Source organism: Apodemus sylvaticus, chromosome 10 (genome assembly GCF_947179515.1).
Source record: "Apodemus sylvaticus chromosome 10, mApoSyl1.1, whole genome shotgun sequence".
Lineage (NCBI taxonomy): Eukaryota > Metazoa > Chordata > Mammalia > Rodentia > Muridae > Apodemus > Apodemus sylvaticus.
Window position 1 is genome coordinate 44,246,133 of NC_067481.1, and position 24,443 is coordinate 44,270,575.

Genomic DNA, 24,443 nt, shown 5'->3' on the forward strand with positions numbered 1-24,443 from the left:
TAAGATCAACAGACATAAAAAGTACAGTTGACTTTTATAAGGCCTTGAGAGCTGAGTTTCTAACAGCACACCTCCTACACACTCTATTCCTAACAGGAACAGCTATCACTGCACACCCATTAAAGCTGGCATTTCAGTGCAACTTACCATATACATCTCTGCTTAGATTTCTACCAAGTGAAAAAAACTTACTTACAAGTCATGTTCCTGCCAGCCACTTTTCTTCATAAGCATGCCTCCTAATATAAGGACCTACCTATCATTTAAATCACAGGACCTCTTGGGGACCTAAAAGAAAAAAGGATCCCACCAGAAGACAGAACCCCCACACTCCATGTACCTCAATTCATTCTTCTGCCAAATAACTAATACAAAAAAAAAAAAAAAAAAAAAAACCCAAAAACAAACAAGCAAAAAAAAAATCTTTCAGGGCCCAGGAAATAGCTGCCCTCCCTGAAAAGTAACAGGAAGTCAATGTAAATGGGCCTATCCTTTCTACAACAAAAATACTCTACATAGGATGCAAAGGAACAGGCACACCAGGCAGGGGCAATGTCAAAACTGGCAAAAACACGAACACTAGACAGGGTACTTATGTCACAGAACTGGTGGCCTTCCACCTCTTCCTAATATTTCCCATTTTAAGCTAACACATGGAATTATCCTAGAATTTACTTTTTGTATATATATATTTCTTTTTTAAAAGAACACATGCTACAATAGTCAAAAGCTATTCTAGTTTGATATGGCTAACTGGGATAGTGGAGCCCTAGCACTCACAATAATGGGAACACAAGGACACCCTGCATCTCAAAGGCTCTTGGGTGGAGAAATGAGAAAACAGGGTGTTTTAATTCACAGACTTGACACCAGATTAATTTGACTATTTTACTTTATTCTGACCCATTTTGTGCTTTGTGGGATCTATATTTATTATGTCTCTCTCTCTCTCTTTTTATGTGTATGGGCATTTTGCCTGCTTATAAGTCTGTACACCACTTACAAGCCTGATACCATCAGGGGCCAGAAGAGGGTGTCATATCTCCTGGAACTACTATCACAGATGGTTGTGAGCTGCCATGTGGGTGCTGGGAATTGAAGCTGGTCCTTTGGGAGAGCAGCCAGTGTTTGTAACCACTGTGTTGTCATCTCTCCAGCCCTAGGGTCTGTATAAATGTGTCCTTACCCATGGCCTAAAATCTCAAAATAATTTTTTATCATTTCTGACCAAAAAATTAGGAAAGGATTTCAGACAATGATAATTTGGGGGTAGTTGTAGTAGGAACCAGCTGCAGAGAGACTTGTGAACTCTGCTTCCCCTTTATGTGCACTGTGATGCTCGCTTGGGGAGCTCCTCTAGGTTATAGTCTTCTGTGTGTTTATAGAACCTAGGGAGAACCTTGGGAAATCAGGAACATTGGGGAGTTGGTTAAATAGAGCTTTCTATTTTCAGCTGAAATAGAGTCTTGCATACAGAATTAAGAAGAAAATTCAAGTTTACTTTTCCAGGACAGTTTTTAAACTTTTGAGGTACTAGAATCGCAGACTGAAAAAGCAAAGCTTTGGAAGCAAAGATCAAATTTATCATATAATTTCAGAATGTGCAAAGATAAATGATGACATTGAATTCTTTTAGAATTTCCAAATTTTAATTAAAAGAGACATTTAAAATTATCGATAAGCTAACAAGACCATGAAGCGTTGTAGGAGCAAATCATGAAGAAGGAAGAAGACTAAAACCCCTTTTGGGAAGACATGCTCCTAGTCCACCAAATACTTAAATTTATTTTTAAGCAGGGTGAGTTTCTTGTTGTTGTTTGTTTTATGAGTATACTGTAGCTGTCTCCAGACACACCAGAAGAGGGCTTCAACCATCTGTAATAGAATCTGCTGGGAACTGAACTCAAGACCTCTAGAAGAACAGTCAGTGCTTCTAACCTTACTGACCCATCTCTCCAACCCTTTTTAGCAGGTTGTTTCTAAAATAATATTTTCAGCTTAACCCACTAAAATCGTGAAATAGTTTTAACAGGCCCAACCAACATTATAGTTTGTCCTTAAGGAACGAGTTGGTTTATTAAATTTCTATGAACATGTCTTTATTAAGTATTAATAATGGCTGCACATAGTCTTTAAGATGTATGTTTGGAAGTGGTAGTTTCAGAGGTTGGGTGTGGTAGTTCTCACATATAATTCCTGCAATGGGGAGCCCAGACAAGAGCAGTGCCAGGAGTGCAGGCCAACCTGCAATGAAGGTCTTTTGAGTGCTTATAGCACTTAAGACCTGTTTTAAAAACACAAAAAACAAAAAAGGTAGCTACTTGCTGGTTGTCTCTAGGAAAAAGAACTTATAAAGCACAACTTATTGTCTATTTGAAAATACTCAGCTTGTGATCATAAGAAAGTCTTATAAAAAGACTTCTAAGAAGAGTATTATAAAATTAGTAAGAAATTACTCTAACTTTTAACCCTTTCCAGATCTCTAAAAAATAGTTTCAAAACTTCATGTTTCAGAAAAAGTTTCATGTATTATAAATATATATAACTTTGACAGTGATATCTATATTTTTGGAACTAAAACCTAACAACATTTAAAACTAATAGAGAGATACTGAATAAAAAGTTTCATGAGTCAATTTATAAAAGGACTACTCTTTCTTTCACCACTATTTAACATCAATTTGGAATTTTATCCAATAGCACATACTTAAGTTTTCTGATGGCTTTGTTTTGTTTTGTTTTTCGCTTTTTGAGACAGGATTTCTCTGTGTGGCCCTGGCTATCCTGAAACTTGCTCTGTAGACCAGGCGGTCTCCAACTCAAGAGATCCACCTGCTCTGCCTTCTGGGTGCTGGAATTAAAGGCGTGAGCCACCATGCCTGGCACACTGTTCTTTATTTCCAACTCTATAAAAATCTAATTTGGATGTAAATGATATTCTACATGTAAGGCAGCTAACCCTTGCCCCAACACACACACACACGCGCACACACACACACACACTGCCCTAGGTAAAGTTGAAGCACAAAAATCAGATAATAAATTACATATCAGCAGAAGATGACTAGCTATACATGATGAAATCCTGAAAGTCTTGAGTTATGCAGGCAACTTCTCCAGTAATCTAAGTATGTACTATGTTGAGTACAATAAACTGAACCAGCTGTGATATGTCAACATAGCTAAACACCCAAAATCCAAACTTTCTATGTTTTACTTATTACATAGGAGGTCAAACAACTTTAAAAAATGACATTCTAAATTTATAATGATTAGCATGTCTTCATACTATAGAATTTGTTCTGAAGTACTGCCAATTAGACCCCCTTAGTTTCTTAAGGACTTTCACGTATGCTGAGAAATACATTCCAAAATTTCATACATACATAAAATAACTACTAAAAATTCCAAGGAATAGTTTTATATAAAACTATAATAAATAATGTTAGGAAAGCTATAATACATGCTCTAGAGAAACACAGAAAGCCTGACTTTAATCATGTTATGCTATAGGATGACATTAGTGTAACAGTAAACAAGAATGTTAGAAACAGCAAATTAATTTCCACAGTGATGATGTATAATGTTAAACATACAATGCTGAGAATTAGAAGGCTGAAGCATTAGAGAAAGATGTTTTAAGCAGGAGAGCTATCCAATCCAATCCATTTGTTCAAAGATGATCAATTTCACATAACAACTCAAAAAGAAAATTCTGAAAGGACCTAATAAAAGTATGAGTCTCTAAAGTTTAATTTAGTTCTGAATTTTAAGTTCAATTATAAATGTAAAGCTTTATTATATGTAAAGCTAAAGTAGGAAACCAGACAAATATGACTTTAAATTATTCCTTTATAATAAAACTCCTACAACTTGTGAAAGTTTTTATTTTTACATCATTCTCTATAATCATCTGGATTAAGTGAACAAAGACAGGACTAAACTGGATAACAGTCACATCCACAGACGATGTTATTTTAAAAATGAATGCAAGTTATACTATGAACAAATGATAGTCATAGGAAGAAAATAATTATGGCAATCATAACTTTCTTCCTTTTATGATAAGGCAAAGTCAGAAGCAGGCAATATATTCAAGTCATGTTTGCATAATGAGGCTCCTATGTGAGCATGACCTCACTGAGTTTTCTTTTCACTGGAGAATTGTAATGTGTATTTTCTCTGAGGTAAAAGTAACGTCAGCATTAAAAAGTCTATGATTTAAGCACAAATGTCTAAATCAGGGCTGGCTGATACTATGAAGACAAAAAGATAAGGAGTAAAAATCAAAATTTAGCAATTTTGAAATTAAGAGTTAGGAACTGATTCTTGGTTTTGGTAGCTCTAGTATGTGCATCCTGAGTTTAATGTCTATGTCAGGGCAGGGGGAGGGTCACATTTCTACCCAAAATGTATTTATTAAGAAATGCTTTTATTTCTAGAAAAAGAAACCACTCACATGACCTGCAAACAAGAAGCAAGAATGAAGACAGTCAGCATCCCCTAAGGCCTTGAAATTAAGTTTCTTTCGCATTCATTAATAATTTTAAAAATAACAATAAAATTAAGTCAAGGATATTCAATATAGTAAATGCACAAAAAATGCCTTTGGGGTAAATCAAACCAAAGGAACACAGAGAATGTTTCAATGTAACTTAATTCCAGGGTTAATCGAAATGAGAGCTATTTTGTGCCAGAATTAGTAGAATGATTTCACAGTGAAGGTCAAATAGCTGAAGTGAAGATGTTCTTAACAAATAGCAAAGATTTGGGGTTTGCTTCGAAAGAAACAGCTAATAAAAAGTTCTCCAAACTTACTGATTTTTTGTTTTCCTTTCTTTCTTTTACTGTAGCTTTATTCAGTAGGGAGTGGCAAGTTGCCTACAGAACAGAGATGAGCACAAACAAGTCACAGCACCGGCTACACAGCAACAAAAACAATGTTGGCTTGTACACAAAATCACATGGCAAAATGGAACACAAATGGAACCAACAGAAAAGTAGAAATCAACTCAATTTTGAGGGATGAAGTTTAATCCTGGATTTTAATTTTTATTACACTTTTAAGCCAAGCATAGCAAGAAATGTTGAGACCCAATCATGTCTACTATTTCTGGCTGTAAGTCATGGAAAAGCTGTCCTCAAGCAAATCTCAGGAATATTTATACTTGAGTCAATTCCTAGCTTTTGATAAATTTAACATAAAATATTTATTATGAAGTAGACCACACACTGAAAACATTGTGTCTACATAATTTTTTCTGATATATAAAATACTTCTCTGTGTATCCTTCAATTGACTTGAGAGTTATTTTCCCAATACCTAGCAGTTAATTAACATGTTATTAAATAAAAAATTAAATGGCTAGATAGCAGAAAACAAACTTTAGAGACTATGAATCTAAAATCCATCTTTTAAAAGGAGTGCTGTTATAATCTCCATCTTCCAATGCCCACAGAGTGATCTCGGAAATGGTGCTACTCGTTTATTGAATACTGCTATATTTGGAAAAAGAATGTTAGCATCAACTAGGAAAAAAGTTGATTAATATCAAAGATAAGAAATTAAAGGCAGTATTATAGAATCAAATTTAAATCTGATTTAAAATGTCACTCATTATAGATGACGATATTCCAAACTGCCTTCTCCCATGCAAAAGCCAAAACCATCCATGCAAACGCACACAGGTGTCACCACAGAGCTCCAGCTCTACAATAAAGATTTCTTCAAAATTAAAACTTCTGATTAGATTATACCAACAATTGTTTTTTTTTAATATTTTAAAAATGTAGATAAGATCCAGTTATGGTGGTAAATGCCTGTAATCTTAGCCTTTGGGAGGTAAGAGGAAGAGAATCAGGAGTTCAAGCCAAATCTGGGCAACAAAAGACACTTTCTCAAAACGACATCTTAACCATAACACAAATATTTTAATCCAGATTTCTAAGACATCAAAACCCTTCAGTTTTAAATCCATCTATCCGTCCATCCGTCCGTCCGTCCATCCATTCATCGTCCATCCATCATCCATCTACCATGCACCACCCATCCCATCCATCCATCATCCACCCACCTACCCACCCACCCACCCATCCATCCATCCATCCACCCATCCATCCACCCACCCACCCATCCATCCATTTATCCACCCATCCATCCATCCACCCATCCATCCATCCATCCATCCATCCATCCATCCATCCATCCACCCATCCATCCATCCATCCATCCACCCACCCATCCATCCATCCACCTAGCAGCTCCTGTACACCTAGACGCTAGCACCACCCTAGGCCTAGGAAGCAGAAGTAAAAGCTCATCTCAGTGTGCTTTGCTTCAGGTTTTAAGGCAGTTTACAAAAATTTAATAATGTAAATAAATATTCAGGTTTTTTTTCAATTATGGTATGTGACTACCACTGAGCTTTAACACACATATATAAACTCTTGTGAAGGAACTTCATTGGAAAAGACAGTGTTTACTTAAGATTACAGTATCTATTTCCCATCTTTCTCACCAGAACTGAATATTCACTCTAGAAATTATTTTCTCTTTGTTCCAAATTTATCAGAAAGAAAAGAAGTGGCATATGAGAAAAATAGTTTAATTATAAATCTGTCATACATATTATAACTATTATTATATTATGTATTATTCTTAGACAGCATTACCCACCTTTTCTAAATAAAGAAAGCAAATATATAGAGCTCGGTACAAGATACAAAAAAGCTCAAAGTCCCAAATCTGAACTCAAATAAAAGTCAGCTAGCAATATACTCATTTAGCTTCCAAGTTCCCCCAGTAAATCCTTAAAGGAGCTATGTGGTTTCTATCCTCAGCAGAGCATAAAAGTACAAGGGTACCATTATGTCACTGCCAATGTTACAAGGGCAAGCAAAAGCCCAAAGAGGAAAAGAGGAAAAGAGGAAAAGAGGAAAAGAGGAAAAGAGGAAAAGAGGAAAAGAGGAAAGGAAAGGAAAGGAAAGGAAAGGAAAGGAAAGGAAAGGAAAGGAAAGGAAAGGAAAGGAAAGGAAAAAGGAAAGGAAAAAGGAAAGGAAAAAGGAAAGGAAAAAGGAAAGGAAAAAGGAAAGGAAAAAGGAAAGGAAAAAGGAAAGGAAAAAGGAAAGGAAAGAAGAATAAAAGCCGAAGCTAACAGAGGGGAAGACTTAAGGATAGAGACCAGAGACTCAATGAAAAATGTATTGAGTCTGAAGCTTTTTTATTTTCATCTTTGTAGTTCGTCACTGTAAAATATGCTCATTAAAAAACAAAATCTGACTTATAGCAAAAACTTTGCTCCATGGTAGCCTGCACTACCTTTACCAAACCACTACAACATACTGCCTAGCCTAACATTTGTATGGCGTTCCCATGAAGCTCTAGTGTGGTAACTGCAGTAAAGGGAATGCAGGGCTGCTGGGAAGTGTGTTCTTGGCAGCACAGCACAGCACAGCACAGCACAGCACACAGTGAGCCACCAGTCAGCACTTCCTTGTGTTCATGGTTCCCTCCACACCTAACTAGGAAGGCTGCAAGAATCCTGCTTAAACAAGAAGAAATAATAAATTTATTCCTTCATGAAATATTTCCTACATACTTATTAAGTGTCCAATTCTTTTTACATTACTAGTATAATGCTCTCAAACTGGTGCCCAAGTTTGCTGATGATAGAGACAAACATATTGTTCATTATGGGACAGCCACATGAAGAGCTTCTATTAAAATCTAGTAGGCAGGCAATATAATCAATACATTCTTTATTCACTTTCAATCAACTGAGACAAGGCCACTGTCATTTTGGAAATCCATTTTCTTTCTAAAAGACCAAGAAGCTGATTCAGACTTTAAAATGTGTGCTGTTTCTTGTCCACCTCATTTTACAGTCAGAAAAACAACTGAACTGAATATAAAGAGAATTTGAAGGGTAACGTTCTGAGAAAGCAAACAGGCAATGCACGAAGCTTCCTGTCCCAGCTCTGAGTAACCTGTCCTCTAGCTGGACAGTCCACTAGGCAGATAACCTCTGTGGAGCTTCCCAAGTGCCCTAGAGCTTCCTGAAAAGGTGGAGAAGTCATAATACATCCAGAAACTGAATGCTAAGTATAGTGTATATTTCCATGTTTGCAAAGTTTTCTTTTTATAGACACAAAGATACATCTTTTAAAATAGCAATGGAGAAAAATTCACATAGCAGCCTCACACAGCTTTTTTAAATGGTGATTTCACTGATGATGTTAATGTCTCTAAGCAACTAAAGCTGCAAGCCAAAAATAAAAGATTGGGATGATACTGCAAAGTCAGAGAAATGTATGGGTTCTGGTAAATGTGTGAGTCCTTTCCATTGCAGCCTTATTCCAACCCCCAGGACCTATGCTGTTTGTTTGTTTGTTGTTTTTGTTTTTTTCATATTTGAAAAGTTAATACAGACTTACAGGCAATCCCTTGGGATAAATGGATTATTCCTAAAACTGCATACTCAATTCCAAAACAGAAATTACAGAATAACACAGGTCTTACTCTTTCAACACGAGGGAATCACTGTTGATATCTAAATTCAGGAGCACTATTTGCTGTGACAGGGTTAGAAAGTCTGTTGGCTAGTAGATGGTGGTGAACTCTAGATTACAAGCACCACTATACATAAAATACATAGGACAATTAGCCTGACCTGAGAAAACAGGGCACAAAACAATGATCTCTTAAAGAGAACCAAAATTATAGTTCAAATCACTTATATTGCAAAAAAGGAATGTACCTGCCTCTAGTAATTTAGGCAAAAGATGAGCAAAAACAAATAACATACCTCATTTCAATACATTCAGTGAATTATTTAGTTGCTTTCAACACAAGGAATATTAATTTATTTTCCTTAAAGTTCTTTAAACATCTCTGAAGAAATTGTGAAGCCAATCTAATGATAGTTCTTTAAGATTTATTTTTAGTTTTATTTTATCTTCTGTATATAAGTGTTTTGCCTGGTTGTATGTGTATGCACCACACACATGCTGGTGCCTGAGGAAGTCAGAAGGTAGCCCCGGCTCCCCTGCAACTGGACTTACAGATGGCTATGAGCCACCATGTGGGTACTGGAAACCAACCCTGGGTCCCCTGTGAGAGCAGCCAGTCTCTTCACTACTTAGCTCCCTCTCTATCCCACATTACAGCACATGTCCAGATGACGGTCAGCAGTTGCCTCTGCACTCAGCTCTCTTCTCAGCTGGCTTTGGACTCAGAGTGGCAATCTCCGACTTTCAGCATACCTGGTACAAACAATGGCAGACACTTCGAAGCTGCGAGGGGAATTCTGAGGAAGAACTGATGATGGCATGGAAGAACTTCTCTGTCATCTGAAGGAGGTTCCTCTGGTTCTCCTCAAGGCTCTCAGAGGGTTCTAACCTGTAACAAAACAAAGGGAAAACCAAACATGCATGACTGTTGAAACAAAATTACCCCTCATAAGACTTTTGATGTTCATTGAAATAAACAACAATTTTTCTACAAAAAAAGAAAAAGAAGGAGCAGTTTTGAGTGTGAGTTAAGGCTCTCACTCATTTCAGTATTCCTAAGTAGACAGTGACCACCATGAGTCTGAGGCCAGCCTCAGCTGTACAGTAATGACCAGGTCTCTAAAACAAACAAACAAACCCAAAATTGAAATTCCAATATTCAGAAGGTGCCCACAGGAGGACCAAAAGTTGAAGGTCATTCTTAGTTTGGTAGCAAGTTTGAGGCCAGCATGGACTACAGGACACATTCAAAAACACACAAAACAACAGCAACTATGACAAAAAACAATTTGGAGGAAATAATAATTTAACATAAAAATCAGCCATAGATATTATATATACATTTGAGAATTTTTTTGTGGATATAGAAATACTAGTGTTTTGTGTGGTTTTCTAGATTATTTATTTGTATGGGGGGAGGGAGGAAGGAGGAGGAGGAGGACTTGGAAGAGGAAGGAGGAGGAGGAAGGAGGGAGGGAGGCAGGCACAAAGACAACTTATAGGAGTCAGGTCTCTTCACCACTGTGACCTTCAGATTGAGCTCATTCCTGTAATGCCAGCACTGGTGAGTGTCACCACCATTTCCACAAAGCTTTAACTCTTAGAATCTTTTTGACTTCTGGATGCTCAACCTGAGCTGACCTAGTGGGTAGGGACCAGTGCCACAGTTTTTGAGGTTATTAGAGAGAACTACGAGTGGTCAAAATGCAGAGACTAAGTTAGTGACTGTGGGCTATCTGGTTATGCCTTAGGTATAACACAACCTTATACCTAAGGCTCAGGGAATATCAAGGAAAAGGGAGACTGTAAAAAACATGAGGACCTGGTCTACTACTGCATAACAATGTCTATTCAACAAAACTAGAATGTTCCCATGAACTCTCAGGCTTCCTGCTTGAGACCTGCAAAGACCACATTAGTAGCCAAGCCTATGTGAATGGAAGAAGATTTTAACAAGGCCTCACCCCTGCTGTGAACCTAGTGGAGCATGTGTCCTTATTGCATGCCAGGGAATCCTCCGGATATAATCCCAGGAATGGTATAGCAGGGTCCTACGTAAGTGTCATGCCCAGTTTTCTGAGGAACCATAAGACTGATTTCCAGAGTGGTTGTATCATCTTGCAATCCCACCGGCAGTGGAGGAGTGTTCCTCTTTCTCTGAATCATTGCCAACACCTGCTGTCTCCTAAGTTTTTAACCTTAACCATTCTGACTGGTGTTAGGTGAAATCTCAGGGTTGTTTTGATTTGCATTTTCCTAATGACTAATGATGTTGAACATTTCTTAAGATGCTTCTCAGCCATCCGAATTTCTTCAGGTGAAAATTCTTTGTTTAGCTCTGTACCCCATTTTTTAATAGTTATTTGGTTCTCTGGGGTCTAACTTCTTGAGTTCTTTGTATATATTGGATATTAGCCCTCTGTTGGATGATGGGTTGGTGAAGATCTTTTCCCAATTTGTTGGTTGCTGTTTTGTCCTTTTGATGGTGTCCTTTGCCTTACAGAAACTTTGTAATTTTATGAGGTCCCATTTGTCAATTCTTGATCTTAGAGCATAAGCTATTGGTGTTCTGTTCAGGAACTTTCCCCCTGTGCCCATGTCCTCAAGGGTCTTCCCCAGTTTCTTTTCTATTAGTTTCAGTGTGTCTGCTTAGCAGCCTTATTTATAATAGCCAGAAGCTGGAAAGAACCCAGATGTCCCTCAATGGAGGAATGGATACAGAAAATGTGGTATATTTACACAATGGAATACCACTCAGCAATTAAAAACAATGAATTCAAGAAATTTTCAGGCAAATGGTTGAAACTGGAAAATATCATCCTAAGTGAGGTAACCCAATCACAAAAGAATACACATGAAATGCAATCACTGATAAGTGGATATTAATTAGTCCAGAAGCTCTGAATACTCAAGACACAATTAGCATATCAAAAAATTCCCAAGAAGGAGGAAGAAGAGAGCCCTGGTCCTAGAAAGGCTTGATCCAGCATTGTAGGGGAGTACCAGGACAGAGAAATGGGAGGGGGATGATTGGGGAATGGGTGGAGAGAAGAGGGATTATGGGACATATGGGGAGGGGGGAACCGGAAAAGGAGAAAGCATTTTGAATATAAACAAAGAATATAGAAAAAAAAGAATGAAATGTATTATTTTTAATGTATTATCTGGCCCTTATTAATAACATAGTGTTTAACTATTTTCTCATACTGATCCTAAGCACTTTACAAATATTAATCAAGTATAGTTTCTATAATAATCAAAGAATAAAATAAAAACAAGGCCTCACCTCTAGATGAGATCAATAGCTACTGAGGGAGGAGACAATCAATAGCTACTGAGGGAGGAAGAACCAAATTTTTTTCTAGTACTGTTATTTCAAAAATGAGACCTCAATCCTAAGTGTCCAGCCCTAAACATATGCAAATAAAGGCAACATAAATTAGAAGCAGTAAGTTGTATGCACATAAACATGTACACATGACATGCACACGCACACACACACAAACATACGCACAGAGCAAAACAATTCTAGAAGGCTTCCTAAATTTGAGAGTAGGTAGTTGGAGAAGACAGGAAGAGTTGGAGTGGAAATGACGCAAACATACACAGTGTACTCACTCAGGGAGTTCTCACCTGAGTAAAAGACTAAAGCAGCAGAATTGCTCCATTTAGAACTCATGACTTGGGGGCTGGCTCTCACTGCCCCAGACGGCATGGTCAAGCTTCTAAAGGGAGGAAGCGAGCAACAGGCCTACCCCGCAGGCCTTTCACACAGGATCTGGAGCTCATACCTGCCCAGGAAACCTGCTAACTGAACTGTCTCCTACTACTCCTCGCCCTTGAATTTCCTAACATGTGAGTTTAGAATACCGTTCTCCCCTTCGGATGTGTATTTAATGCTATGTTTCTAAGCTCCTCTTTCAGCATCTCCAACATTCTGGGAGTCATGGTTTCACTTCCCTTTACCAGTGCATCTTCACTCATAGACCCCTTCCTTAGCTTATCTGCTTTTTAGTCCACCACAACCATTCTTGCCTTTATATATACTGTTTTTCTAACATTTTTTGTTTTTTGTATTCCTTGTTAGCATTCCTGTTCCCTGATTATATTGGTCAATGGTCCCTTCATGTTGTCCCTATTTTTCTCCCACTGGGATTCTCAGCATAATAACCACAGTTATTTTAAATATTCAATATAATAATTCCAAACTTTCCACCACATCCAATTCTGGTTCTGATGCCTGCTTCATTTCTTCAGACCAAACCCTGTTCTCTCTTGGCATGCTTTGTGATTTTTCTATTGAAAGTTGGCACCATGTGCTGAGAAACAAGGAACTAAGGTGAACAGGCCTTTAGTCTAAGACTTTTATCTGCTGGGAAGTTAACTATGTTCAATGTTTGCTGGGGCTGTGGGGGTCTGTTTCCCCTGGTGTCCTCCTTTTCAGGTTTCTCTGGAAACTTCTAAAGCAGAGTTCTGTGCCCCAGCTGTAATTTCCTGTCAATATACTGGAGCCCAGCGTATGAAATGCAGGTAATATGGAGGGCATTGCATTCTATCTCCGTTGTTGTATGCTAGGTCAAATCTCTGAACTGCAAAGTCCTTGAATCCTTCAGAAGGATTTAGCTTTTGTCCAGATCTTTCTCCATGTGAGACAGAAAAGCTGAGGGTGTAGTAGAAGATTAGAGGTAACTAAGGGCCTATTCTCCAGATCAGATAAGGCTGGGAAATAGTGGCTTTCTCTTAAAACATATGTTGGTTAGGAATAACAGAATCCAATGAGCATATTTCAAATGATTCTGTCTTTCTCTGCCCAAATCACACAGGTATGTTTCTCTAACCTTCCTCCTCAAGACTCAGCAAGCCTTTTGAAGGCAAAAATTATAACACTGAGGGTAGCCCCTTCAGATCGGGCCCCAGGAATGCTAATTTTTAAGCAAGTTCTATTCCACCTCTAGCACCTCACTAATTACAGTCCAAGTACCCCTACTAGTTACTGGCTCCAGCAGCTCTTTCTTGTGATAAGCTCTGACACTGTATTCAGCTGTTTCTACTCAAGTTTTGGAATGGTGGTTTGCCTTGGAACCTCAGTCCTCTGACAAGTTACTGCCAGCCAGAGATGTAGCTCAGGGGCACAAAAGGTCTACCGCATATATGTGCCCAGTTTGATTCCCAGAATGGCAAAAGCCAAACTCTATCTAAACTACCTATGTTAGGCGTTTTTCTTTATTTCAGCCAGTCTGTCTCTTCTTCCTCTTGTTCCTCTGGCCCTCTAGCTTCCCCACATCCTTCTCTTTTCCTTTCCTTTTCTTTTTCTTTTTCCAACTTTCTCTAAGGAGCTAACCTAAAGCCTTCTGCATTTGTGCAAACATTCCACCATTGAGCTACATCTTCAACACTTTAGAATTCTTAAACATTTTTTTTCTTCCTGTGAACATAGAGTAAACTTTCGAAATCTTGATTTGTCAGAGTGGGTCAGGGGCTCAAGTGTAAAGAAGCGCAGGTGTGCTGGGGATCAAGGGTCTCTTTCACCAAGCCCAAGGGTTTTGTTTATGTGTGTGAATCTGTGTTAATGCATGCCACACATTTAGGTGCCCTCCAAGGCCAGAAGATGCCTAGGAACTTACGTTATAGGTAGCTATGAGCCACCTGATATGGATGTTGGGAACCTAACACAGGCCCCCTAGAAAAACAGTAAGTGCTGTTAATCAGCCAGTCATCTCTCCAGCCCCTCAAAAGTCATTTTTATCAAATATAAAAGTTATAGATGATTTATGGATGTCTCTGCTTCCTTTATCTTCTTAGATATTGTGTGTGTGTGTGTGTGTGTGTATGTTTTGCTGAGGACAGAAACAAGGGCTTATGCTACAAGTTATCTAACACTCAGCCATCACTCATATACTGAGTCTGTCTTCTTGATTTTTTAACATGGTCAGAAATGAAGGACTGAGCTAGCAAGATGGCTCCGTGTATAAAGAGACTTGCCAACAAAACCTGTTGATCTGAGTTTGATCCTTGGATGTATACTCTGACCTTCATATATATACTGCAAACATATATCAAACATATACACAAAGTAATATTTCTTAAAAATAGACATAAGAAACATTATTAATTAGGTATCTCTAATCCCATAGGACCTTGTACAAGAACATTTTAAAATGCGTACTTTTCCTTGGAGCTTAGAGTGACTATGAAATATGCATTATGAGGTAAAAGTGGCTCAGACAGAGCAAACAATCTGCTGCATTTTGCTGTCAACAGCAAACCACTGATGGCTTCTCATAAAATAAGCATCAAAAAGATTTCTGCTAAGGCTGGGGATACACTTAGTGGTGAGGTGCTCTAGCATGTGGAAGGACCCAAGTTCAATTACACTATGAGACCCTGTATCAAAATCCCAATAATAAGGAAGCTATGGCAAAGGTCAAAGGGCTATGCTACTGCATAAACAGCCACAGAGCTAAACTATGTAATACGGTGCAGCTGTATAAGAGAGTAACAGTAATCTTCATAAACTTCCACAGAAAGATCTAAGACCTCTGACTAAAACATAAGAATTAGGTTGTAAACTACAGATTCAGGGTTACCTTTTAAAAGTAAGCAATCACATTACAGTATACGTCTCCTAAAATTGCATATATGCTTATACAGAAGAATAGAAAAAGGACAGACTAGAGTATACCAGAACAGTATCCACAGGTGGTACTCAATGATGCCTTTAATGGTATCTACTAATGTTTTTATTCTTTAAGGAAAAATGTATTTGTATATAACCTTTAATGTAAAAACTACAAACCTTTAAGAGTTAAGAGAAGTGCTATAACCCAGTAGTGTGAGCTGAGTCAGGAAGACTACAAGTTCAAGAACAAGTTGGACTATATAGTGATGTACTGTCTTTATAAAAAACAACAGAAAACCAAGGACAGAAACATGAGATGAGGGAGGCGTCATGCAGTACTGAGGAGCAGCAGGGGAGCAACTGCGACAAGATGACAAACCTGGAGGGATCCACTTCAAAGCTAACATGTTGCCAATCTGAAGATGTGATAACAATTCGTAATAAAGGGTCCAAGAGCTTTTGTAAATAAGTAGCACCATACACCTAAAGAAACACATAATTAGGCACATATCCATACATCCTGCATTTAAAAGATAACCAACCTAACACATTCTCTAAATAATTTCCTCTCAGCAAACTTCATGCACGTGTGCACACAAAGTGAATGACACGAACCTTGAAGCAGAATGTCATTATCTTACTGGCCAAGCTATTGCCTCGAAAAAGAGTCTGCATGGAGTCTGCCAATTCCACCTCCTTAGAAAACATGTTCCAGAGCAGCTGGTAGAGCAAATGCCGTGAATCAAACAGAGTGACCAGGACACGAGCCAGTTCATCCTGAAAACAAAGCACAACTGGGTTTCTGTGAACGGTTCTACTTTTTTCTTAGGTAGATTTAAAAACTTGTAAAAGGTTAGAAAAAAGGACAGATCTAAAGCTCATAATCACCTGTTAATCAAGGTAAACAATAACTTATTACTCCTAAGATTTACCTTTGTCTAGTATAGATGACTTTTAAAATCTGTTTCTAATACCTGTTAATTCTAAAAATTAACTAATGAAAAATAAGAGATTTAAGGCTTTACTGGAAGACAGAAAGACACCAGAATCTGGCTAAAGTACATCATGAAATAAAAGTTCATTTTGAGCAGGCTTCTTTCTTAGAAGTGATTAAATACAATATGACCAAGGCCAAAAAACAACAAAAATTCAAATACTAAGGGATTATTTAAAAATCAGAATGAAGGGGGACCAGCTAGATAGTTAGAACCCAGAGTTCAGACAGATTTACACACAAGTGGAGTTAGGACTGGGGCAGCTGTTCTATTACTTGTACAACAACCTTTTCATTCCTTACAGTTGTTTTTGTGGTTTTTTTGTTTTGTATTACAAAATTAATAAAACTGTAATTCACTGTTAAACCCAACACTGAGAGAAGACAAAGAAAATACTAGTAGCTATAAAAAACAAACAAACAAACAAACAAAAAACCCTCAATCTTCAAACAGTAATAAAAGCCATCATGGTCCTGAGCCCTATCCTCAGCCTGTCCTAGTCCCAAGATTATAAGAACAAGACCCTGGAGCAAAGGAAAATAAAAATGAATAATCCAAACTACAAACACCACAGAGGCAAAATGTTTTATTCCCTGTAGTTACACATCTTTGACAAAATATGAAAACTCTACCCTCCATTACGAGTTAAGTAGAAAGGACAAAAATTTAGGGACAAATTGAGAGTTGTTGAGCTTGGGGTCCAGCTCAAGGGATCATGGTGGGGGCAGGGGCTTGCCTGGTACAGAAAGGTACCTCTTCAATTCCAGCACAACAGTAGAGAGAGACAGCAGGAGCTGTTGCTTTTAGGCCCCATAGTAAATGCCTTTCTACTCTCATCCTTTCTCCTAAACCCTGAAAATTCGAAACAACTGACCTTTAAAACATGCATTTACATAATCAAATTAAATGTTTAAATAATTTAATTAGAAAAAGTGACGGTACACACCTGTAATCACAGGACCCAGGAGGCAAACTCAGAAGACCATGAATCTGAGGCCAGGCTGAGTTACACAGGAATCACAAGCCCCCAAGTATCTGAAGGATGCCACTTTAAAAAAGCAGTGTGTGCACTTATGGCGATATAATAGTGGAGTCAGTAAGTACACCCAGGCCAAACAGTGGGGCTGGACACAGGGACAGTGGCCAAAAAAAGAGTGCTGTATTTTTGCTGCACATGCTTAAGAATGCAGAGAGTAATGCTGAACTTTAGTCATTGAACACATCCAGGTGAACAAGGCACCTAAGTTGTGCATACAAACCTACAGAGCTCAGGGCCAGATCAACCCACACATGAGCTCCCACTGCCACATTGAGATGATCCTCACTGAGAAGGAACAGATTGTTCCAAAGCCAGAAGAGGAGGTTGCACAGAAGAAAAAGATATCCCAGAAGAAACAAAAACTCATGGCATAAGAATAAATTCAGCACAAAATAAGTGGAGATAAAGAAAAGAAAGAAAGGAAAGAAAGGAAAGAAAGGAAAGAAAGGAAAGAAAGAAAGGAAAGAAAGGAAAGAAAGGAAAGAAAGGAAAGAAAGGAAAGAAAGGAAAGAAAGGAAAGAAAGGAAAGAAAGGAAAGAAAGGAAAGAAAGGAAAGAAAGGAAAGAAAGGAAAGAAAGGAAAGAAAGGAAAGAAAGAAAGAAAGAAAGTTCCAAGCTGTAGTGAAGTCTTGTCTTTAAAAAAAAAAGGGGGGGGGGAGCAGAGAGCCGAGGGTCTATATCAGCAGTTCTCAACCTATGGGTTAAGACCCCTTTGATGATCTTATGACCCTTTCATAGGGGTTACATATCATACATATTAGATATTTACATTACTATTCATAACAATAGCAAAATTACAGTTATGAAGTAGCAATGAAAATGATTTTATGGTTGGTGGTCACAACATGAGGAACTATATTAAAGAGTCACAGCATTAGGAAGGTTGAGGAACACTGGTACATACGATCAAAAGACACTGTTTACATGTATGAAATTGTCAAAGAAAAAAAAGTAATTTGGGGGACTAGATCAGCAGTTAAGAGCACTGGCTGCTCTTCAGGAGGACCCAGGTTCAATTCCCAGGACCCACAAGCAGTTAGAACCACTTTAACTCCAATTTCAGGGCATCTAACAGCCGCTTCTGACCTCTATGGGCATTTTATAAACATGGTGCACAAATATACATGCAGAAAAAATGCATACACACACACACACACACACACACACACACACGAAATAAAAGGAATAAAATCTCAAAAAAGAATTTGAAGCAATTGAGGCCAGGTATGATATTGGATGCCTTTAGTTCCTGCATCAGGAGGCAGAGGAACTTTGTGCATCTGAGGATATATCCTGGTTCTGCACAATGAATTCCAGGCCAGCCAGGCTACATCAGAGATCCTATCTTCAAAAAAGTAAATACATAAAAGATATTTTATGTCAAGCCAGGAATGGTAGTGTATGTTTTTAACCCCAGCACTCAGGAAGCAGAAGCAGGTAGATCTCTTTGAATTTGGGGCCAGTCTAGTCTGGTCTACAAAGCAAGTCCAGGACAGTCAGGGCTATTACACAAAGAAACCCTGTCTCAAAAAACCAAAAAAGAAAAAAAAATCTAAGTCAGGCATTGGGCACATGTCCACACCTCAGAGGCCAAGGCTGGAGAGGGCTGAGAGTAAAAGGTGCTAGGAAAGTATGTCAAGAGGTACAACCCTTCCAGCGTGGTAGCAAACTCCAGGACTCTCAGCACTCCAGAAACGGACAGGTGGACCTCAGGGAGTTCAAGCCTGGTCTACATAGGGACTTCCAGGCCAGCCAGCCAGGACAACATAGTGAGACTTGCCTAGCATATACAAGGGCCCCAACACCTCCAAGCAAAGCAATAAACGCCTATAACCCCAGATTTGGGGAAATGGAAGCAGGGATTGCTTTTTTCTTTTATATTTTTTCTTCTCTAGTTTTTTGAGATTAAGCTCCATGAGGCCCATACTGGCTCAGAGCTTGCTATGTAACCAAGAATGACCATGAATAAAGATTCTCCTTCTAGGGGCTGGAGAGATGGCTCAGTGGTTAAGAGCACTGACTGCTCTTCTGAAGGTCCTGAGTTCAAATCCCAGCAACCACATGGTGGGTTACAACTATCCATAATGAGATCTGACTCCCTCTACTGGAATGTCTGAAGATAGCCACAGTGTACTCATATATATATACAATAAATAAATAAATCTTAAAAAAAAAAAAAAAGAAAAGAAACCCATGATCTCATTGGCTCTTTCAAAGGTTTAGATATTTTTAAATGTGTATTTTTAATGTATGTGCACATGAGTACCAGTATGCATTGGTATAGCAGAGTCAGATCTCTTGGTGTTAGTAAGGATGTGTTTTTAGCTGTTGGATGTGAACGCTGGAATCTGAACTCCAGTTCTTTTATAGAGCAGCAAACACTCTTAACCACCAAACCAGCCTTCCAGCCTCTGCTACAGGTAGGTTTCCTTGATTTTTGTTTTTGCTAATTTTATGTACATGGAAATGGCTCAGCGGTTAAGAGTATTGACTGCTCTTTCAAAGGTCCTGAGTTCAATTCCCAGCAACCACATGGTGGCTCCCAACCAATCTGTGATGAGATCTGATGCCTTCTTCTGTTGTGTCTGAAGACAGTGACAGTGTACCCACATATATGAAATAAATATGGTCAGAGCAAGCATGGCAGAGGTCAGAGGTGGGGTGGGAATTTTATGTAAATGGTTGTTTTGCCTAAGGAGGCCAGAGAGAGCATCTAATCCCCTAAAACAGGGGTTACAAATGGTTGTGAAGTGACCATGTGAGCTGGGAAACCAACCCAGTCTTCTGGAAGACTCCTGAACCATGTTTCCAGTTCCTCACCCTCCCATTTTTAAGCAAAAACTAAGATTATTTTAGTAATTAGAAGTTATTCTAACTAAAGTCTTTTTTCTTTTCTTTCTTTCTTTTGTTCTTTCTTTTCTTTCTTTCTTTCTTTTTTTTTTTTTAAACCATATGACCTTAAGAGAGGAGGAGGAAAAAAGACAGGGATTCACTAGGTAGTTACAGCTGGCCTAAAACTTGACATGTAGACTGTTGGGCATCAGTGAGCTTAGCTCAACTCCCCCAGCTGAGCTGTTTGCACAGGTTTCCTGAGAGCAAAACATCCTACAGTTTAGCCTGATTCCTGTTTTCCTGTCCAGTGTGGTAGGGACCTCCCTGGTGCCTAACCTATGGCTATGATTTTTTCCTGTTGTTTTCCCTGACCTCTAGTATATATTGCTGGTCCCTCAGTGAAGCTTTGGCATTCTCCTTATTGAATGACCCATGTCTGTGTCTTCTGTCAATCCCCCAGGCCTACGCCCCATACTTGGTACTTGGTAGCAGTGCAGGCGGGTGCTGTCAAGTGAAGGTCCCACCGAGATCAGGAAAGGGAGGAGCTCCTGACGGGATTGTTCCAAGAAAAGCCGGCCGGCGAAAGGAAGAGGAACATATTGGGGAATATATGGTGCAAGAAACGAAGTGAAAGTAAGAACTGCAACAAGCAAAGTACAGAATGTGGGGAGGGCAAGTTCCACCTTACAATTGTGGATCAACCAGTGGATCTGCTTAGGCAACCGGTTACTGGGATTAAGGTTAAAACAGCTAGGGTGTGACAGCAAATTGGGATGGTGAATTTTATTAGGCAAATTGTCTAAAGTCTAGAACTGCATCAGGTGAGAAGAATAGGGAATAAAAAAGAGTAAAAAACAAAAACAAACAAAAAAGACAGATTTTAGAAACATGAGAGAGAAAGAGAAAGAAAATGGATTTCAAAACTCTCCTTGGGACAAGGGGAAACACAGATATCCTGTTTCCTCTATGGACCCTACTGGAGATATTCTTAATACTGGTTACAAGTGCTCTTCCCTCTCTATGTATTGTCTTTGGTGCACCAATATGTCCATGTGTCAATTTGTGTCTGTGTTTTGTTATTTGAATGATTGTCTTATGTTTCATGTTGAAAAGAAAAAAATGGTAAAAACTTTATTTCATGCTGAAAAGAAAAATTGGTAAAAATTTTATCTGCTGGTGGTCCATCTCTTGATCCAGTCTCAGTTTACACAGCAGAGGCTGATTTAAGCTGCCCTGCATTTTGCTAGGAGTCAAGCACAGGTAGAGAAAAGCTGCTTTTAAAAGGGCCAGCAACTTCTCAAGTTCTAGGGCAAGTAGGCTGATGGTTATTTCTCCTATTGGGTACAAAGTGCTTTTTTCTCTTGAAATTACAGCTAGAAAAAAAAATTATTTGGTTTAAATTTATAAGATTCCTGTAGTCACTTCATTTCTCTTTGATTAATTTTAAAGGTATAATATGTTTTGCATGTCTTGATTGTAGAGTATTGGCTTATAAGTTATTGGGCATGATAAAAACATATTACATTGGTAACAAAAAGTTAGTTTAAAACTGGTAACTCAGGGTTGGAGTTATCTTAAACAACAACATGTGGCATGACTCAACCCAAGAAAAACAGGCCTCTAAAGATACTTCTAAATTGACATAATGTTTTGTGTGATTCTTTTCCTAGAAATTAGACTTAAAGGGGCTAAGATTTAAAACAATGTCTCTTTAATGAGGTATTATAAGTTGTACTGTCATGCATTCAAACATAAGACAAACTTTGTAATGTGAAAGTAGCATGTTTGCCATTGGTTTTAAAGAGGATAGATCATTTAAAATTGGGTTTTGCTTTCCAAAGTTGTAGTTATGCTCTAATATTGCAAGAGAAAGTGAAGAATTATGGTTAACAACTTCAATGCAGTTTGCAGTCTGATCGAAGGCTCACAATTCTTAACTCACCCATATTTTGTAATTAAGATGATTTCAAAAATGATAAAAGTTAAAACAGCTGTGGCTAATAGAGGCCAGTTGCCACTTTTCCACAAGCTTTGTTAGATACAGTGGTAGAAGCAAAATTTAACTCCTAAAGATTGAAAAGGAGATCTCAATGGGAATTTATTTGGTATCAAACAAGTTCCTTTTAAACTGTTTCAAAAATTTGTAGGTAAGACTACTAAATACAGCTAGTAGAATTTTTCTGGGAACCCCCAATTTTCAGGTTTCTTTTGTTATTCAACCCTTATACAATGGGGTCTGGATGCAGGCTACTATATTGCAGGACAGGTTGTGCTTGGTATAGAGCCATTAGAAACTGCAGCTTATGTAGCACCTGTTTCCTCTATTTATTCTTGCCTGTTGGAGGTATAGGCTCGTCTATGGCAGCACAAACAACCAGTATTTGTGGGCCATATATGAGGACATTCATTATTACCTGGTCTCCTGGTACAGGGCAATCATAAAACAGATTTATATACTCAATCTCCATTGGTTGCATTGAATTTGGCCACCAATTATGAAAAAGCCTTGAATATGCATAATAAATTTCATCTTAAGGCAAATTCTTTGAAGTTTCACTGTGACATTACTAGAGAACAAGCTGTGCAAATTGTTACTCAATGCCCTCAGTGTGTTCAATTCATTTCATCCCCCAGATTGGGAGTGAATCCCCAAGGTCTTAAAGCAAATGATATTTGTCAAATGGATGTGACTCATGTCCCATCATTTGGGAAGCTACAATTTGTTCATGTAGCTATAGATACCTTTTCTGGTATGATTGTTGCATCTGCACATAGTGATGAAAAGGTAAAAGATGTAGAAAATCATTGTTTATAAGCTTTTGCTTGCATGGGAATCCAAACTCAGCTAAAAACCGATAATAGTCCAGCATTTATCAGCGGATCCTTTGAAAATTTTTGCGTGGACTTTCATATTATTTATAAAACAGGGATTCCATAAGGGCAAGCTATAGTGGAAAAAGCTAATTTTACTATAAAAAATTATCTTGAAAAAACAAAAAAGGGGGAGTTTACCACTCTGCATGCTACTCTTTATACTTTAAATTTTTTATTAAAAGCTTTCTGCTGCAGACAGACATTGGAAAGGTGCAAAGAAGTCAGAGGGTTTAGTATAATGGAAAGAGTTATCTTTAGGAATTTGGAAAGGTCCTGACCCAGTGTTGGTTAGGATGAGAGGTTCTGTTTGTATCTTCCCTAAAAATGCAGAAAGTCCTGTCTGGGTTCCTGAGTGCTGTGTGTCCTGCCATTATAGACCCGGGTACAGATGGAAACTCACTGGAGCTTTGTGGAAAATCCACCAGTCCTAATGCCAGTGGGGATAAGTAGTACTGTGTGGCCAGTTGTGCTTTTTACTAATGGACTACAGGGAAGGCTGCAGCTAAATTAGAACAGAGTAATACATTTTATATTTGAAAATAGTTTATGTTTTATTAAAAATAGTGATAGGAGTTAGATAGAACTTCATTTCTTGGTTCCTGTCTTGTGCTTTGCAACGTTTCCGTGAATACTAAACCATGTGTTTTAGCCCCACTCTTTTCTGTGGTTTGAAAAGTCTCTAATGATCAGGAAGAAGACAAGAAGAAATTGAATTGTTCTAGCAGATTGTGTGTATTGACAAACTGCTGAGAGTATGAAGATGCTGCTGTGGTTGTAAGAATTCCTGGAATTGTGCCTATGCCTCTAAATGATGAAGGGAGACTACCTGTCACCTTGTATCACCATCAAAGAGACTTTGGCATTATTGCAACCCCTGATTAAAGAATGGGCCAGGTCCATGGCACTAGGGCTTTTGGCTTGTGGAGCTGCCACATTGGGATTATTCCTTCTAAACCGTACGTGCAAACAACAAAACCAGGCCAGAGTAGTAACTGAACAAGTGCTTATGTCTTTGGCACAGGATAATACATCTGCTCAAATCTGGCTCAGCATGGATTGAGAATAGTTAGTCTATGATGAGCAACTCCTTTGCAGTCCACACCAACCTAAAACAGGGGCTCTGAGACTGGCAGAGTTGGAAGGAAGGTGACCTAAGACAGATGCTATTCCTTTTATAAAATAAAAAAGGGGGACCTGTTGGGCATCAGTGAGCTTAGCTCAACTCCCCCAGCTGAGCTGTTTGCACAGGTTTCCTGAGAGCAAAACATCCTACGGCTTAGCTTGATTCCTGTTTTCCTGCCCAGTGTGGTAGGGACCTCCCTGGTGCCTAACCTATGGCTATGATTGTTTTTTCCTGTTGTTGTTTTCCCTGGCCTCTAGTATATATTGCTGGTCCCTCAGTGAAGCTTTGGCATTCTCCTTACTGAATGACCCATGTCTGTGTCTTCTGTCAATCCCCCAGGCCTACTCCCCATACTTGGTACTTGGTGGCAGAGCAGGCACTGTCAGTAGACCAGGTAGACCTTGAACTCACAGAGATCTACCTGCCTCTGCCTCCCCAATGCTGGGATTAAAGG

At 38.6% G+C, this 24,443-nt stretch overlaps 1 protein-coding gene and 1 pseudogene across 4 annotated transcripts in view; one reads left to right on the plus strand and one right to left on the minus strand.

Moving 5' to 3' along the window:
- The window catches only part of Nf1 (neurofibromin 1), a 256,323-nt gene that overhangs the window by 116,767 nt on the left and 115,113 nt on the right, over positions 1-24,443 (minus strand). For 2 of the 4 annotated variants that reach the window (XM_052196153.1, XM_052196156.1), the window contains exons 28-31: positions 15,743-15,904; positions 15,507-15,610; positions 9,262-9,397; positions 4,819-4,881 (exon numbers count right to left, since the gene is read on the minus strand). In XM_052196153.1, the coding sequence (XP_052052113.1) occupies positions 4,819-4,881; positions 9,262-9,397; positions 15,507-15,610; positions 15,743-15,904 (465 nt within the window). The remainder of the gene's footprint in view (positions 1-4,818; positions 4,882-9,261; positions 9,398-15,506; positions 15,611-15,742; positions 15,905-24,443) is intronic. The other 2 variants (XM_052196154.1, XM_052196155.1) reach the window with 1 other exon arrangement.
- On the plus strand, positions 17,131-17,535 carry LOC127693408 (60S ribosomal protein L17-like; annotated as a pseudogene).